This window comes from Balaenoptera ricei, chromosome 17 (assembly GCF_028023285.1).
Source record: "Balaenoptera ricei isolate mBalRic1 chromosome 17, mBalRic1.hap2, whole genome shotgun sequence".
Taxonomy (NCBI): domain Eukaryota; kingdom Metazoa; phylum Chordata; class Mammalia; order Artiodactyla; family Balaenopteridae; genus Balaenoptera; species Balaenoptera ricei.
The window spans coordinates 33266268-33283013 of record NC_082655.1 but is presented as its reverse complement, the minus strand read 5'-3'; the positions used below and the strand labels follow the sequence as shown (position 1 = coordinate 33283013).

Sequence of the window (16746 nt, the reverse complement as noted above, 5' to 3'; positions counted from 1 at the left end):
GGAGAAGAGAGGAAGGGACTGACATGAGATGTATATTTAAGTTTTTTAAACTACCGCAAACATTGTAAATCCAAGTTAAAAGAAAAAAATCAAACCATTGGATATACACACACACACACACACACACACATATATATATATATATACACATATAAAATGAAAAATACATATTACCTAAATAGAACTTTTTCCCAAATTCCAAATTTCCAATTCAATTTCAGTTTCAAGATAGTGGTCAGAGATGTGCTGAATTCTGAACCGAATGTGGATCAGAGCCATAGTCATCATAGATCCTGATATGGTAAAATCAACTAGCTAGGTGTGGGAGTGTGAGGTATGTGTGTGGGAGGTGACAATTGTTAAGTCAAATGAATTCAGCAGCTGAATGTGAAGTTCTAATCCTTAATTATGGCATAGGCAAATTATTCTAATTTTCTCATCTCGAATTATAAAATATACCCTTATTATTCTGAGGATAAATACATTTGCTTCACAAACAAAAAAAAAGACTTTATGTCTGCGTAAGAAATTTTAAAAGGGGAATTTATTACAGTTTTAAATACAAACTTAAGGAGTAGATTTACTAAAGCTTCTAGTAATTCCCAGTTACTTATAATTTTTGAAAGGTCTTTGCTGTGGTATAACATAAAACATTTGCTTAAAAATTGCCTATGAATTCCATATAAGGAACTTATCTATTCAATTCATTTTGAGCACTTATTCTGAACTCACTATTGTAGGGGAACCAAAATGAACTACAGTGATTCCTGCATAAAGGTAGACACAAAGCAATCCTATATGAAGTCCTTAGTTATGGTAGTGTAATTATTATGTGCATGTTAATAAGCTATCAAATTAGATTATAAAAAGTTCAAGTGATTTATCAATCACACTAAAATATCTGAAATAATTTCTCTGTTCATTGAAGTTATTATAGCATATCCTTTTACCTTAACTGCAATTTACCAAGTGAGTTTATATTCTGTGGTAATATTAGTGTAAGAGAATGGGGCAAAGATTGGGAATGTAAACATTACGTTATATTAGTAAATGTTGAAGCTGATAAATGAATATTTTTGCTTTTCAGATAAAACTATGGTTTGACAAGGTTGGTCACCAATTAATAGTTACAATTTTGGGAGCAAAGGATCTCCCTTCCAGGGAAGATGGGAGGCCAAGGAATCCTTATGTTAAAATTTACTTTCTTCCAGACAGAAGGTAGGGATATGAAACAAAAATAAATGTTCTTGAAAATAAATGAGAAATGTTAATAGCAGGAGGTGTTTTGATTCTGTATCATTTATTTTAAAATATCATGCCAGTTAGATACTTATGAAGTTTAATATAAGCATAATGATTCTTAAGAATCAAAATAGTGACAGTAAATACTTTGAGATTGTTTTAAAACCTATGTCAAATGTTTATAATATAGATTATTTTATTAAATATTTATTTTAGTTGTGTGGCTTACTTCTTAAATAATGTATTTTTTAAAATCAAACTCATTAAAATTATGCTCCTTTAAGTCAATACATTTTTAACATAAACTACAGAGGCAGAAAGCTGGAAATGGTACTAAAGGATACTCATCATGTTCCTCTACAATTTTTACCTCCTTTTACTAAGATATTATTTCTCTATATTATGTAAAATTAGTGAATGTGCTTTATATTTCACCACCCATATCACCAAGGAATCTTTACCACTGGGCCTAGAATCAGCTACCTAAAGTGTCCTTTGCTTTGTGTCCATGCTAATCAACATACATGACATTGATCTACCCTGATTTAAATAGAGGAATCAGGATAGGAGAAATAGCTTATCAAAAATCATATAATCATTCTTAATTTCAGTCACATACAAAATAGAAGAGATTATTCAATAAGCATCATGAAAAAAGAAAGAAGTAATGCACCAATTTCCCTTTCCCCAGCTCTTCTGCAACACTGGTTTTCAGGGCTGGTCTGGTCATTTTTCTCAGGTTGGAAGTAGCTGGGCACAGATGTGATCTTAAACATATTTATACACGTTTGGACCCTCTGTTACTCAGTTCAAGTTAAAAGTCATCAGTGTTGAGTGCCAAAGTATCATCTGAAGAACAATTTCAACAAAGAAAATAACAAAAGAAAGGAAGTAGGCAATTAGCAAAGGTCTTACACTTTATTTGATATATATTTTGAAATAAAATTTGTAAAATGAATTAGAAAATATGCAAGGGTGCCATAGCCTCTTAAGCTATTAGAAGCTGTGCCATATAATTTTATCTTACAAAGTTGACTCGAAGGAGTTTGTTCTCTAACAACTTAGGTTGTCTTTTGGAGAGGGATACACTTTGAACTGCAAGGGAAGTAGAGGATATGCAATAACTTAAAACTCAACTCCAGCTTAAACTTCAGTTGGATGACAGATGTCACAGCCATATTACCTACCATCCTGGATGGAGGCCAAGTCACTTGGCTTCTCAGAGCACAGCTTATTAGTCTAAGCATCCTTAGAATGCCATCATAAAAACTCGCAGAAAGTGCTGTATTCCCATCTGTGCTTTTATGCACACACATAACTTAAGTTTCTACTTATTCAGACCTTTGAAGAAAAATACTTGCTTTTCAAGATGATAAAAGTCTCTCAAATTTTTGTTTTTTGGTTGACTACTTGTGTTTAGTTTTAATTTATTTTTTATACCTCCCCTCACTTTCTGAGCAGATAGAGGTAAAATGGAAGGGAAAGTCCCTTTAAAGACTCCTTTATATTCCAGATGTAGGGTTTTTATCTTTTCTCAATAGCAAAGAATGTGAGAAACATTTGGATATTTTTTTCTCAGATTATTTCTCAGCTGAGTTTTCTTGACAGTTATCAGGAATTTGAAGAATATTTAGGCAAGTTTGTAGCTCACTTTATTGATAGAGTTGTGTCAGGGTTTTATCCTTAACCGAAAAAAGAATTCTCTGGTCAACTCAAACAGCTACATTATCACTACATTATCATCTCGACTTTTTTTTTTCTGTTGACACAAGTTTTTACACATGAATAAAGGACTATATGTGCTTTTGGTATGAGTTATTTCTTTTTTCTTGACAATTTCTTGGGAGAAAAACTACATGTCCCAGGAAGCCCATGGATACCAAAATCTGCAATGCTCAAGTTGCTTATATAAAATGACATAGCTCTGCATCTGTGGATACTGAGGGCCAACTGTACTTGACTAAGTAAACAGAAAAAACAGTTGATGCCTTTTTATTGATAAGAATTCCTCGAGGGACAAGTGAGGCTACATAGAAGGAATTTAGTCTAGAATGTCAGTATGTCAGTTAAGCCATTTAAAACATTTATTTTCTATATAATATGCTAGGTACTCTAAAAAATAGCTAAGCATGCTTTAACACTCTTTTTTATATCTTTATTTTATTGGTTGCAAGTCAAAATATATTTTTCGCTCCATTTTGAGTAAAAATATCAAGTCTCTGCGTGCTGTTAAATCAAATGGAAAACAAAAGTACTGGTGACATGAAAATAAATAGAAAAAGCTTAGGTAGATTTTAAAAAAATACTTTCTCAACATTTTAATGATGTTAGAGATCAATTATCTATTTTATTATCCTTAGGCTGCTATTTAAAAATATCTCTATAGCATGCTTACTGATCTTAGTTTTTAAATAATTTTAGCAACTTTTCAGTATTTGACTTATACAGAATGATCTTATTTTGAAGGCTTTAGTTATACTTTTTGAAAACAATAACTCATTTACTTTTTTTTGTAACTTGCTGAAGATAAGGTAACTTTCCATGGTTCTTTTCATGGATTGGTGCTTCAATACAAACAAAATTGCCTTATTAAATTGTAATAATATAAGGTAGGTTAGCGAGGAACTTCAGAGATTATCTAGTCTCCCTCCTATCCAGGATTAGAAATCCCCTCTAAAATAGTAATTCTTTGAGAACTTTTTTCACTCCTTAAGAGGAAGCCAAAGCTTATTCTTCTGTTTCCTTTCAGGTTGCAGAATAAACCATTCTTGGATTAGATGGCAAGGTTCCCCCTAAATGCTTTCTTCCTGACCTTGGTGGAAGGGATTTTATCTCTGACAGGGTTTCATAATTCATTCTTTAATAGATAGAATATAAGTAGACGCTTTATAAATATTTGTTAAAATTTTAGAAGGAGGAAGTGACAAGAGTCATAAGTCATAGTCCTAGTCATTATTTCTCTTATTTAGGTATTTTTATTTACAGTACCACTTCTTTTTCATAAATTTGAATGGAGATAAAATTTCCTATGTGGGTTTCCAAAGTTATTTTCCTATAGAGACCTTAGAAATTAATAAAGATACATTGCTTTAAAATGGCTTTCTGCTACATTAAATATATATGCTTTGGAAATATACATGTTCTTGATTAAGTCAAATCTGTATTAAACATTAAGCTCTGTATTCACCTGGGAGAAGTCGCATACCCTCCCTAATTTGGAGGCACTCTATCCCTTCTTAGTTCTCCCTGCTTCCTATTTCCCAACACTCTTAGAACTGTGCTGTGTTGAGAGAATTTGTAGAAGTTAATATGGTTCCACTTGGAGTTCACTGGCACTTCTCACTTCAAATAGGCTCTTCTAATAGCTTAACATTGCCATCCTAGATGATTTTCTTCATTCCTATTCAGACATTGATCCTCTCTAATAAGCTAGAGTAGTGATCTCCAAAAAGAACAGATGTACCCAGGAGATGTATGAAACAATTCATTGGAGTTCATAAAGAAATATTTGAATTTTCATTTTCACCTATCTTTAATTCGTATTTTTGTATATTTACCAATGAATACAATATATTAGTACAACAATATAGTAATACATACAATTTATAAATATATTTATAAATATATGTGTGTACAATGGAATGCATAATCAAAAGCATTTACTTGATAGAAATATGAAGTCAAAAAAATGTATGAAAGCTTCTGAGTTGGAAGTTCTGTCTATCAGGATGGCCAGCTTGCATTTCCAGCCCACATTATAGCAGCTACCTCACACAGAAATAATTTTACTATGTTTTTAAAAATTTGATAGATGTCAAATGAGCAAGTATGTATTAATTATACATAAGTGAGTAACTTCATAAGATGTAATTACAATTGTTTATTAGCTAAACTATATGGATGTAAAGTTGTGAACATCACAATTCACTAGACTTATTGTACAAGGGACTTCTGTTAGTTTAAGTGAATAGTATATTGGTTACAAATACTAAGTACAGTATTTGCATTTGCATATGTACAAATACTAAAAGTAATAGTATATGTAACTAACAGGTTAATTTCCAATTTAAAGGTTTCCAATAGGGCAATGTGTTAAAAAAAATTAGAGTTAAGATTCTTCAGTCTGGTTTTATTTAGAATTTGAGAAAGGTTAAGTTTTTAATTATCTATCATGGAAAATTTTCAGATTTATTGAAATATTTCTATTATTAAGTCATGCTTATAAAGTGATATAATTATATACCTTATAAATTTTAATAGTAATTTTAAAGACTATAATATATTTAAGGTATGATAAATTTGTGGGAAATCTTCACTTGACTTCTTCCCTGAGAAATTTTAAATTAATAAATTTTAGGGCAAAAGTTAAAATGAAGATTTATGTAAGCTCATCTATTCTTATTTTTTTCATAGTGATAAAAACAAAAGAAGAACTAAAACAGTAAAGAAAACATTGGAACCCAAATGGAACCAAACATTCATTTATTCTCCAGTCCACCGAAGAGAATTTCGGGAACGAATGCTGGAGATTACCCTTTGGGATCAAGCTCGAGTTCGAGAGGAAGAAAGTGAATTCTTAGGAGAGGTATCTGGAACTATTTTAAAACTTAGACTATTCATGTCATCCTGAATACTTTTGTTTATATGACTATCAGTAAAATAGTATATTTTGAATTATTGAAACACCTAGACATAATTTAGCAGAATGAATTTAGCTGCTGTTTTAAGAAAAAACTTATTGATGCCTCTATAGTACATGTATTTCCTTTTAGTTTACTGAACCAATTGTACAACTAGTAATTAAATCATTTATTTATAGATCATTTTTTCAGCCCTATACTGTATCTGTAATGTGCTAGGGACTGAGGTGTCAAAGGTCAATGAGGTATATTACTTTCTTCAAGGAATTTATAATCCACTGGGATACACACAAGTGAGTGAACAATTATAACATAGTATGGCAGATGCTCTTTCAGGGAAAGTGCAGTAGGAATACATAATTGCTGTGCAGGGAAGGGGAAGTGGTCCATGGAAGGATCCACAGAGAAACTGGAATTTAGCATAGTCAGGGGAAGTAGAGTTCCTGCAGAGGGAATAACAAAATACTAGAGTTTCGGGGGTCTTGGACAACTGCATTGAAATGGGAAAGGAATGTGGTAAGAAATGCGTCTTGAGGGTTAAATTGACACCTGATCTTGTCCCTTCATATATCATATTAAGAGTTTGGATTTTATCCTGTAGATAATGGGAACAAATGACAGGTTTTAAAGAGACTGGCTTGATTGCATTTGTACTTGAGAAAAATATTTCTAGCTGTAATGTGGAGAATGAATCGGACAGGGGCGGATGAGAGGCAGTCTTCCTGCTATTAACGTACTAAGAGAACTGCTTTCAGTTTTTTCAGTGTGGTTGGTTTTCCTGAGTAAATTAAATGTAACACCATGGGAAAAGCAACAATCCATAGAAATATTGAACTGAATGTTGGTAGCTAAGGAATCAAAGAGTGGTAAACCAGTTGGAAAGAAGGGTAACATAATGGCTAGGAGCAGAGATCAGCGCCAGCTGCCTGCTTCTGCATGCCTGCCACTACTACTTCCTGGCCTTGGTCCTCGAGCAAGTTATTTAACATATTTGTACTTTAGTTTCCTCTTCAATCAAGTGAGAATGATAGTAGTATGCAATTCAGGGTTAGAGTGAGAATTAAATTTGTGTGTGTGTCACCATTTGGAACACAGTGCTTATAATTTTGAAAATGACTAGGGAAAATTTAGGAAGAATGAAGAGTACCTTAGTTGTTTTACATTTTTACCTCCCATAGCAAAATAGTGATTTATCATTATATAGCAGTTCTCATACACTTAAACCAGACACTGTCATATTTGCACATGACTTTAAAAGAAAATAAGAAGAATCATTTATTTCTATGGACTGATTTCCTTTGTAAATTTATTAGATATTCATATTATAACATGGTTCATATTGAAAATCCATTCTTTTTTTTTTTTTTCTTTCCTGTTTTGAATCCTTAGCAGCATGATATGTTAAACAGAATTTTAAGTAAGACAGCCTTTGATTTATATTACACCTCTTTCACTAACCAATGATGTGGGCTTAAACAAGTTTTTTAACCTTTTTCAGCCTTGGTATCCTTATTTGTAAAAGTTGAATAATAAGACCAACCTAGTAGTTTTTTCCTGAGAATTAAGATAACATATGACATGGTTCTTAACACACAGTAAGCACTTCTAATTTGTTTTTAATCTCTCCATTTCAGAGTTTGTAAAGGTTAAATTAATGAATGTAAATGAAAATGTTTTTAAACTGTAAAATGGCATATATATACCAGTTACTATTACAGACTTTTAGTAGTAAGTGCTATTTATGTAATGGCATATTTAACAGCCTCTAGCAGATAGGTGTTCAAGGGTCTACAAAATAAATGTCTTAGATATTCAAAGCCATTAAATCAATAAGAAGTTATATATACTTATCTCTTATTTAGTTATTTTCAAACATATGGGCAATTCTGCAGTATAACCTTGCTTTTTGACCTAATAGTAGTACTATTATAATTATCATTATTATAATGAAACTATTTAAGAGAATTTATGTATTATTGTCATAAGACAGTCCTTTGTCTCTTGGCTTTGTAGATTTTAATTGAATTAGAAACAGCCTTATTAGATGATGAACCACATTGGTACAAACTTCAGACCCACGATGTTTCTTCATTGCCACTTCCCCACCCTTCTCCATATATGCCACGACGACAACTACATGGAGAGAGCCCAACACGGAGGTTGCAAAGTAAGTTTTCAGTAAAATTTATTGTACCTTTATTGAATTATCTTGAATGATATATATGACATAGAATTTGAAGATACCATTATGGGTATTAACATGCATCTGTTAGTATTTTCATAGCTATTATTGAAGCTTTTAAATTGTTTGATACACTAAACTGTATACATGTAATATTCACTCATCACAGTATGACACACAATGAAGCACAGTTATGTTTTAATTTTACCTCTTAGAATCTAAAATATAGGAATGAGATAGCTAATGTAGTAGAATTTGGTCATGTACCTGTAGATATCTGAAATTATGATTTCCACTGTCATTAAGCCAAGTATTTTATGAATATGTAGGATAACAAGTATAGCACAGTGGTTGAAACCATGACCATGAACATTACTCAGACAAACCTGAGTGTAAATATCAATCCTCTCACTTAAGGGTTGTATGACTTGAGGTAGGTCATCTCTCTCTGTTTCACTTTCCTCATTTAGGAAATGGAAATAATAATACCTACATCACAGAGTGGTTCTAAGAGTTAATCTCTGGAATGTAAACTGATGTTATTATTGTTGTTGTTGTTATTATTATTATCGGTGTTTGCATTTTACTCTGAATTACGCACAGTCCAAACTATAAAACAGATCAATCCAGAGAATCTTAAAGGAAACTCAGAAATGTTTTCCACATTGAAAAGTGGCATTGTTGGTTTGATGCTCCTACAGCTCAAATTTATTTGTTTTTTTCTGATGAATCTTATTGAAAGGTGAAGGGGGTGCTTTTTGCTTTGGATAGTATTCATGGAATAATTTTATCTTCATAGAGCCATCATGTTTCAGGTTTAGCAACATTTTTGTCAAGTAATGGAGAACTGATTGAGATGAACCAAATTTCAGAAGTGTAAATTTATAAGCATGAATTCCATGTCATCATGGCATCAATCATGGAAAGGATACTTGGCCATATAACAAATAACTCTTGTGTAAATGGATCACACCCTTTCTGCTGAATAGAGGGCTAAATTACATATCAGAAGGCTGTTTGTTGAATAGAGAATTAGAGCAAAGCATTGGTCTTATGGGATAGTTAGTCATAGGAAAGCGTAGAGAATTATCTTCACTTCTTTTTAAAATAATGTCTCTAATGACTGGAATTTTATTTCCATTAGATACAGTCTCTTACCCTTGTAGGGCATTAATTTAACATTAATTTTACAGCACTCAGTTTTTTCAGCTTCCTCACAGAGTAAACACCTACCCACCCTTATTTGCAGTTGCTATTACAACATCCTTTGTTGTATCTACATTACCATGAAATTTATGTGGACTAAATTCAGAGTGTCTGCTCTTTCTGGTCACTGTAATCTATTCAGTACATTGTCTCTAAATCACAATGTGGGATGGTGGGTTACTACATGAAGTTTACTAGTATAATTCATTTTCTACTAATTCTTATAGTTTAGGTTTATAGGCTATTATTGCTAGCTACTATTGCCCTTTCTTATAGGATTGGCCTCTTCTCTATTTACTCCACTTGTTATTGCAATAAGGAGTAGGTTTGATGACTCTCATTATCTGAAACTCTTAAATCTACCGATAATTTTCATTATTTTTTTCTGCCCTAGCTAAGAATACTGTACGTGAGGAACGACAAAAATAGAGTACTTTCTAGTTAGTTGTATAAATCATGGATTTTCATGCAATTAGTTTAATTTAATCAATTTTGCAGATTTTAATGTTTTCCATCCTCACAATGGCTCTTCTGTTACTTAATCATTAATAATATTAAATTTATCCCTGGGTAATATAATAGCTCCATGTTGTACTGTGTGAGTCTTGCCGCTATCAACTAACCTCTAATAAAATTAATTTTCAATATTTGAATATATGACTGAATTTGGTGCTTTACACCTAAAATGTTGTCATAATTTATTAGCAATGTGTAGGCATAAAGATAGATAAAAATGATATGATAAAAGAAGATTAGGAAATAACACTCAGGAATAGTCAGAAAGTTAAAGACAGTACCATTGGCTAAGTATTGATATATATTGCTCATCAATGACAAGTTCAAGTTAGGGTATTAATAAGTAAGTACATGAATTATTGTAAAGTTTTATTGATGACAAGAACCTCCTTTAGGGTTTTTCTCCATGGAAAGGTCTACATGAAATTTATTTACAAGTATGTTTAAACTGCCAAAGATCATATATGGAACATATATGTATGAACAGTTAACCATCAAAAATGTATAGTAACCCCTTATTTATTCCCTACATTCACATAATGTTTTGGTAATTCAATCTCTGAGGCTTATGAATAACATTCTGAGTCTATGAACTTATTAAATGTACATGGACATTTACTATTATTCAGAATAAATAAATGGTAATGTTGTTGGTGTTGGGATTCTGTTCTTCCCATGATGATTTCCTATTTTAAATTTGTAGATTCAAATGATTCAAAGCAATACTTCATTAAACAGATATTAGTAACTTATTTACTAACATATAAGGAAATATATAAAAACCTTTGTAAAAATAATTGTTTCATATTTTGTAGTTAGTTTAAATATTCTGAAAAAAATCTTTTCTAGATGGAGTCCAGACAACTTTGATTATAAACTTTAAATGATTTCCCAAATAAAGATATTGGTAAAAGTGTTTGAAATAGATGACCTCTTATACCAGTATTCCTGCATGTGGAAAAATAAGAAGGTTGTATGTATTTAAAAATCTAGTAATGATCACATGCTCATTGTTCAAAAGTTTGAAAGAAATTAGGCTATGAGAAATCAAAATTTTGATGATGAGGAATTAACATTTCCTCCAACAATTTTGCTTCAGGCTACTCTTGCCCACTCCCTTCACAGACATTGTTGTTTTGACATTACCAAAGGATGGGAAGAGCAGTGCATATTTCAAGGAGTGATTGATTAAGCATTTTTGAAAATGTATGCAAGACTAAAGCTATGAGTTCAAATAATTAAAATGTATCAATAGAGAAGTGAGGTTGGCAAAATATCTCACATATTCACATAATTTTATTTTTGATTCATTGATGAGAAACTTTATTCATTACTTTCCTGAAACCTAAGAAGATTGTTCTGAAAAGTGTATTTTGATATTTACATTTTTATTGTTGTATTCTTTACTGTTATTCAGTTAAAGTTGTATAGTGTCTTAAGGCAAAAATCTTCCTTTACAAATATGTTTATTCCTTGATATCTTATTAACAATTCTCATCAGAATTTGAACCATAACGATCCAATCAGAGTTTTCTTTAATTTGATCCTTCATTTTTTTTCTCTCATATTAACCAGATTCATCACTTTGACGTCTCAAATATTAATTCTTTACTTGGCGAAGTATAATATATCAACCCTTTCACTTTTTAAAATAGAAAACATTGTATCTACTATACTTTTATTCACCCTCATGACCACAAGTCTTCAAAGGAAAGTGAATGGAAACAAATCATTGAGATTAAACTAAAATGATACTATTGAAAGGTATAAGATAAAAGAGGCATGATTTCATAATTAAAGTTTCTCAGGATTTCAACTATTTTGGGGGATTTGGAGCCAATATTTCTTTCAGTTCCTCTACCCAGTTGTCTCACCTCTATCCTTCTTGGATGACAGTTACATGTATAAAGACCTCTTGACATTTTTCCACAGGTTATTGAGTCTGTGTTGTTTTTCATTTTAATATTTTTTTCTCTCTTCCTCAGTTTTGATTATTTTTATTTACTTGTCTTCAACTTGACTGATAGTTTCTTCTACAGTGTCCAATTTTCTGCAAAAACCATACTATGAATTGTCTTATTAAATATACTGTATTTTTCATTTCAAGCTTTATATTTGGTGTTCTTAGAAGTTTCTATATCCTTCCTGAAATTCCCCTTTTTCTATTGTATGTGTGTATGTGTATACAAACAAATATGTGTAGGTATATGTAGATATATTAAAGAATTTATAGGATTAGATTATATCTATGCATATGTAGATATAAATATATATGTGTATAAATATAATACATTAATAATATATATTTATATCCATATATGTAATCCTGTAAATTCTTTAATATATCTATAGTTTATTTTAAAGTCTGCTAATTCCAACATCTTAGTCTTCTGTGGGCTTACTAACATTTCTCTTTTTTCCTTTGATTAGGGGTCACATTCTATATGTTTTATATATCTACTAATGTTTTTGTGTACTGGACATTGTGTTTAATACATTTTAGAGACTCTGGATTTTGAAGAATTACCGCATGTCATTTTAGCAGACATGCTAAACCAATGAAAGATGTGTTAAGTTTTTATTTTCATTCTATTTTGGTTCTTTGCATAGTTCTAAGGTATAGTCCTTAGTCTAGTTTGTGGTTCTTATGTCTAAGTTTTGAACTGTAGACAAAGTTCAAGATATTGGCCAAAACCTATAATTAATGGGACTTAATCTCCAAACTCTGTATCCTGTACATCAGGAAGTTGCCGAAATTTTCTTGCAGCTCTTTTAATCTTTCAGCTGTGGCTTTCTGCTGAGTTTCTTCTTGTTTTTCTCTCTGCAATTTACAATTTAGGTAAGGATTTTTGGGAGCACTGAGTGTAAATTTTGGGTCTCCTCCTTATCTGGCTCCCCCTTTCCAGGATTTCCCCTACAATTCTATCTGCTCTCACAACTCTGAATTCTGACCTTTGGCTTAGCCTTGTAAGACTGAGGTTTTTTCCTGAGCTGTAATTCCTCTGCAGTGAACCAAATTGGGAAGGCCCTTAGGGGAAAACTGGTTAAATAGGTGCTTTTCTTATTTCAAGGGTCATATTACCAATTTCTGCCTGAATTTGTTTGTTCTCTGGTATCTTTAAACCGTTTTTTATTAAAATATTTTTCCAGAATTTAGAATTATTACTGGCAGGAGAGTTAGTCCGATATAAGCTATTCTATCATTCTCAGAGGCAGAAGTCTACATTTTTAAGTAAACTTTTTACAGAAGTATAGAATTCATATAGAAATATGTATAAGTCATAAATATTCTCATGGGTAAATTTTGACCAAGTAACCATACCATGTAACTAGCACCCACATCAAGAAATAAAACATCACCAGCATCCTTCCAGCCTCTCTCTTGCTCTCTTCCAGTAATTATTCCCCCGTCAAGATAACAAATACCATAGAATATTTTCGCTTATTTTTAACTTCATATAAATGGAACATGCACACATATATGAATTTTGTAGAAATGAGATTACACAATATATTTCTCTTTTACATGTGACTTTTTTCTTACCACTGTTCTGTAAGATTCATCAGTATTGTTGCATATAATCGAAATTGATTTTCATTGCCATATACAATTTCTTTCTATAAATATACACCAATATATCCTATTTTTAGGTTGGTTATGAAAGCTATTTGTCTAAGTAATTTCTTATGAATTGATCAGAGGTAATAACTATACAAAGGGGTTGCTTATCTTGGCTTTAAAGTCTGATTTTGGGGAATTAAATTATTTAATTAATTTTAAAAAATCTACAGTTGATTGATAGTTTGCTTTCAGATTTTGGCTATTCCTAAAAGTTCTTATGTTAACATTCTTATACTTGCCTTTTGGTAATCATATGTGTTCATTTTTGCTATGGATATACCTAGTAATAGAATAGATAGGTAATAGGCCATACATATATTCAATTACAGTAGATATTGTCAAAGTTTTCCCAAACTGTCCAGATTTATACTTCCTACAGCAGTGAATGAGGGTTTGAGTTTCCTTATATCTTACTTTATATTAGGTATTTTTATTTGTTTTCACCCACCCATTCAGGTGGGTGTGCAGTATTACCTCATTGTGGCTTTAATTTTCATTTCTCTAATAACCTTTTCTTAGGTTAACTGACCATTTAGATATCCCCCTTTATGAAGAGCCTAGTCAAATGTTTGCCCATTTCTCTTTGGGGTTCTTTATTTTTTTATTGATTTATGAGTGTTTTCTAAAGTATAAATTTGAATTAGTTATAGGATATATGTATTGCAAATGTATTCTACTCTATGGCTGGCCTTTCCACTCTTTAATGGGATCTTTTGATCAACAAAAATGTTAAATGTTAATGTTTTTTAGTTTTCAAATTTTTCTTCAGGGTTAGTGCTCTTTTTGGCATGATCTATATAAAAAAATCTTTTCTTTGAGATCATAATGATATGTTCCTCTGCTTTCTCCTAGAATAGTGCTTTGCTCTTCTCATTAAATCTACAGTTCATCTGGAATTAATTTTTTATTTTGTGTGAGGTAGAGATCAAAACTCATTCTTAATCCCATGGATCGATGCTGGTATACAGAAATAAAATTTATTATTTATTATTATTAAGAGACTTCTAATAACTTTTCCATATATTATTTTGAATTTTGATTTAACAATATATGTCATTTGTGAATAATGACAATTTTTTTCTTTCTTTCAAATTGTTATAGCTTGCTTTTTTTTTTTCTTTCTTAATGCTTTGGCTAGGTCCTATAATAAAATACTGTGTGGAAGTGATATTGTTGAGTAAAATTTGGCATCTATGTTTGGTTCCCCTTTCCTTGGGAAAAGCTTTAAATATTTCCCCATTATATTTTGATATTTTTTGTAAGATTTTTGTGCTACTTTGTGAGATTCAGGAAGTTCTATTTTATTCCTAGTTTGATGAAAATTTTTAATCATGAATGGATTTGAGTTGTGTTAGATTTTTTCTGTACACATGGATATAACCTTATGATAGTTCTCTTTTATTCTAGTAATGTAGTAAATTGTATTGATTTTAAATGTTAAAGTTATCTTGCCCTCCTTTAATAAGCCCAGCTATCTCATGATGCATTATCATTTTATCTATCTCTGGATTCAATTTGTTAATATGTGTAGAAATTTTGCAACTGTATTCATGAGAAAGAGAGTGAGGGAGAAGGATTGTCTTTTCTTTTTTTCTTTTTGTAACATCTTATTTGCTTTTGTTATCAGTGTTATGCTGCTGTGCTCATAAAAGTATTAGGAAATTTTACTTCTTTTTTATTTGATGTCTTTTATTTTCTTAATTTGTAATGTCCTTGTCAAGCTTTGATTTCAGTGTTTTTCTGGCCTCATAAAGTGTTTGGAAGTATATCCTCATTTTCTGTTATTTGACAGAAGATGTACATCATTGGTATTCTTTTTTCTGTACGTGGTTAGAAGTGTTCACCATGTATGTTTCCAAGGTTGGCAATTTATTTGTGTGTAGGTGTTGAATTCCAATTCCAATTTCTCTACTAGATTTAGAACTATTCAAAATTTTATGTTTTCTTGTGTCAGCTTTGTTAAGTTGGATATTTCTTGGAATTTGAATATTTCTCCAATTTTTAAAAAATTTATTTGCACTAAATTGTTCATAATAGCATCTTATTATCTATTTAATGTCTATTGAATGTGTAGTCATATCCTCTTTTCCCTTATATTGGTAATCTGTTCCTTCTCCTTTTTTTGTTCTTGGTCAGACTTGCTGATGAGCTGTCAATTTTACTAGTCTTTCAAACAGTAAACTTTTTGTTTTGTTTACTTCTAGGCTGTATGTTTGTTTTCTTTTCCATTAATTTTTCTTCTTATTCTTGTTATTTCTCTCCTTTACTTTCTTTAAGTTTAATTTGTTTGTTTCTCCTCATTTCTTCAGAAGGATACATAGATAATTTTTAATGTGGTGTGATAATGTTATTGTACTTTCATTTACCTGTGGACTATTTAGGAGTGTATTTTTAAATTTCCAAACTCTAGGGATTTTTTAAAATATCGATATTGAGCATAATTGCCCTCTTGTCAGAGTACATCCTTTAAATAATTGGAATCTGTAAAATTAGTTGTTTGCTTTATGGTGCTACATGTAATCAATTTTGGTAAATGTTCTTGAAAAGAATGTTTATTTTGTCACCGTGTGGTACCTGTTCAACATATATCAAGTTTATCAGGTTTATTAACTTTGTTTTTCAAATTTTCTGGGTTGTGTTTTCTGATTTTTCATCTGATTACTCCATCAGTTATTGAGAGAGGTATGTTAAAATCTCCATGTGTGATTGTGGATTTTTCTCCTTTTGATTTTGTCACTGTTTGCTTTATATATTTTGAAGTTATGTTATTAGGTACATACATACAAATCCAGAATTGTTATATATTTTTCCTAATAGACTGATAATTTTATCATTACATAGTGTCTCTCTATCTAGGAATACTTCTTCCTTAAGACCTGCTTTGTTTGATGTTTGCTGCAGCTGCTTTTTTTTGTTGTTGTTGTTACTTGTTTTTGTATGGTATATCTTTCTCAATCCTTTTATTTTCCATCTCTTTGTGTCCTTATATTTAAGATTTGTCTATTGAAAACAACGTAAAGTTTCTCTTCTTAAATCCATTCTGACAAGATTTATCTTTTATTGGGATAATTTTACATTTACATTTAATGTAATTTCTTATAAATTTTGCTTAATATTTTACACATCATTTATTTTTGGTTTGCCTTTTTTTCTCCTTTCTTGCTTTCTTTTGAAATCTACATTATTTTAATGACATCAACAAATATTTAGTTGCCTGTTATGTTCATGGTGCTTGATATTGTGATTGATCCAAAGATTCATTATACTTAGGTAGCAAGCAAAACCCTTATTTACAAACATGTATATGAAATACAATTTTAAAAAATTATATTTAATCT

The 16746-nt window shown here is 30.8% G+C and overlaps 1 protein-coding gene across 36 annotated transcripts in view; it reads left to right on the top strand.

The window, feature by feature from the left end:
* Positions 1–16746, top strand: part of RIMS2 (regulating synaptic membrane exocytosis 2) — a 597264-nt gene that overhangs the window by 334126 nt on the left and 246392 nt on the right. For all 36 annotated transcript variants that reach the window (XM_059902177.1, XM_059902158.1, XM_059902168.1 and 33 more), the window contains 3 exons: positions 1088–1218; positions 5656–5827; positions 7896–8049. In XM_059902177.1, coding sequence (XP_059758160.1) covers positions 1088–1218; positions 5656–5827; positions 7896–8049 — 457 coding nt within the window. The remainder of the gene's footprint in view (positions 1–1087; positions 1219–5655; positions 5828–7895; positions 8050–16746) is intronic.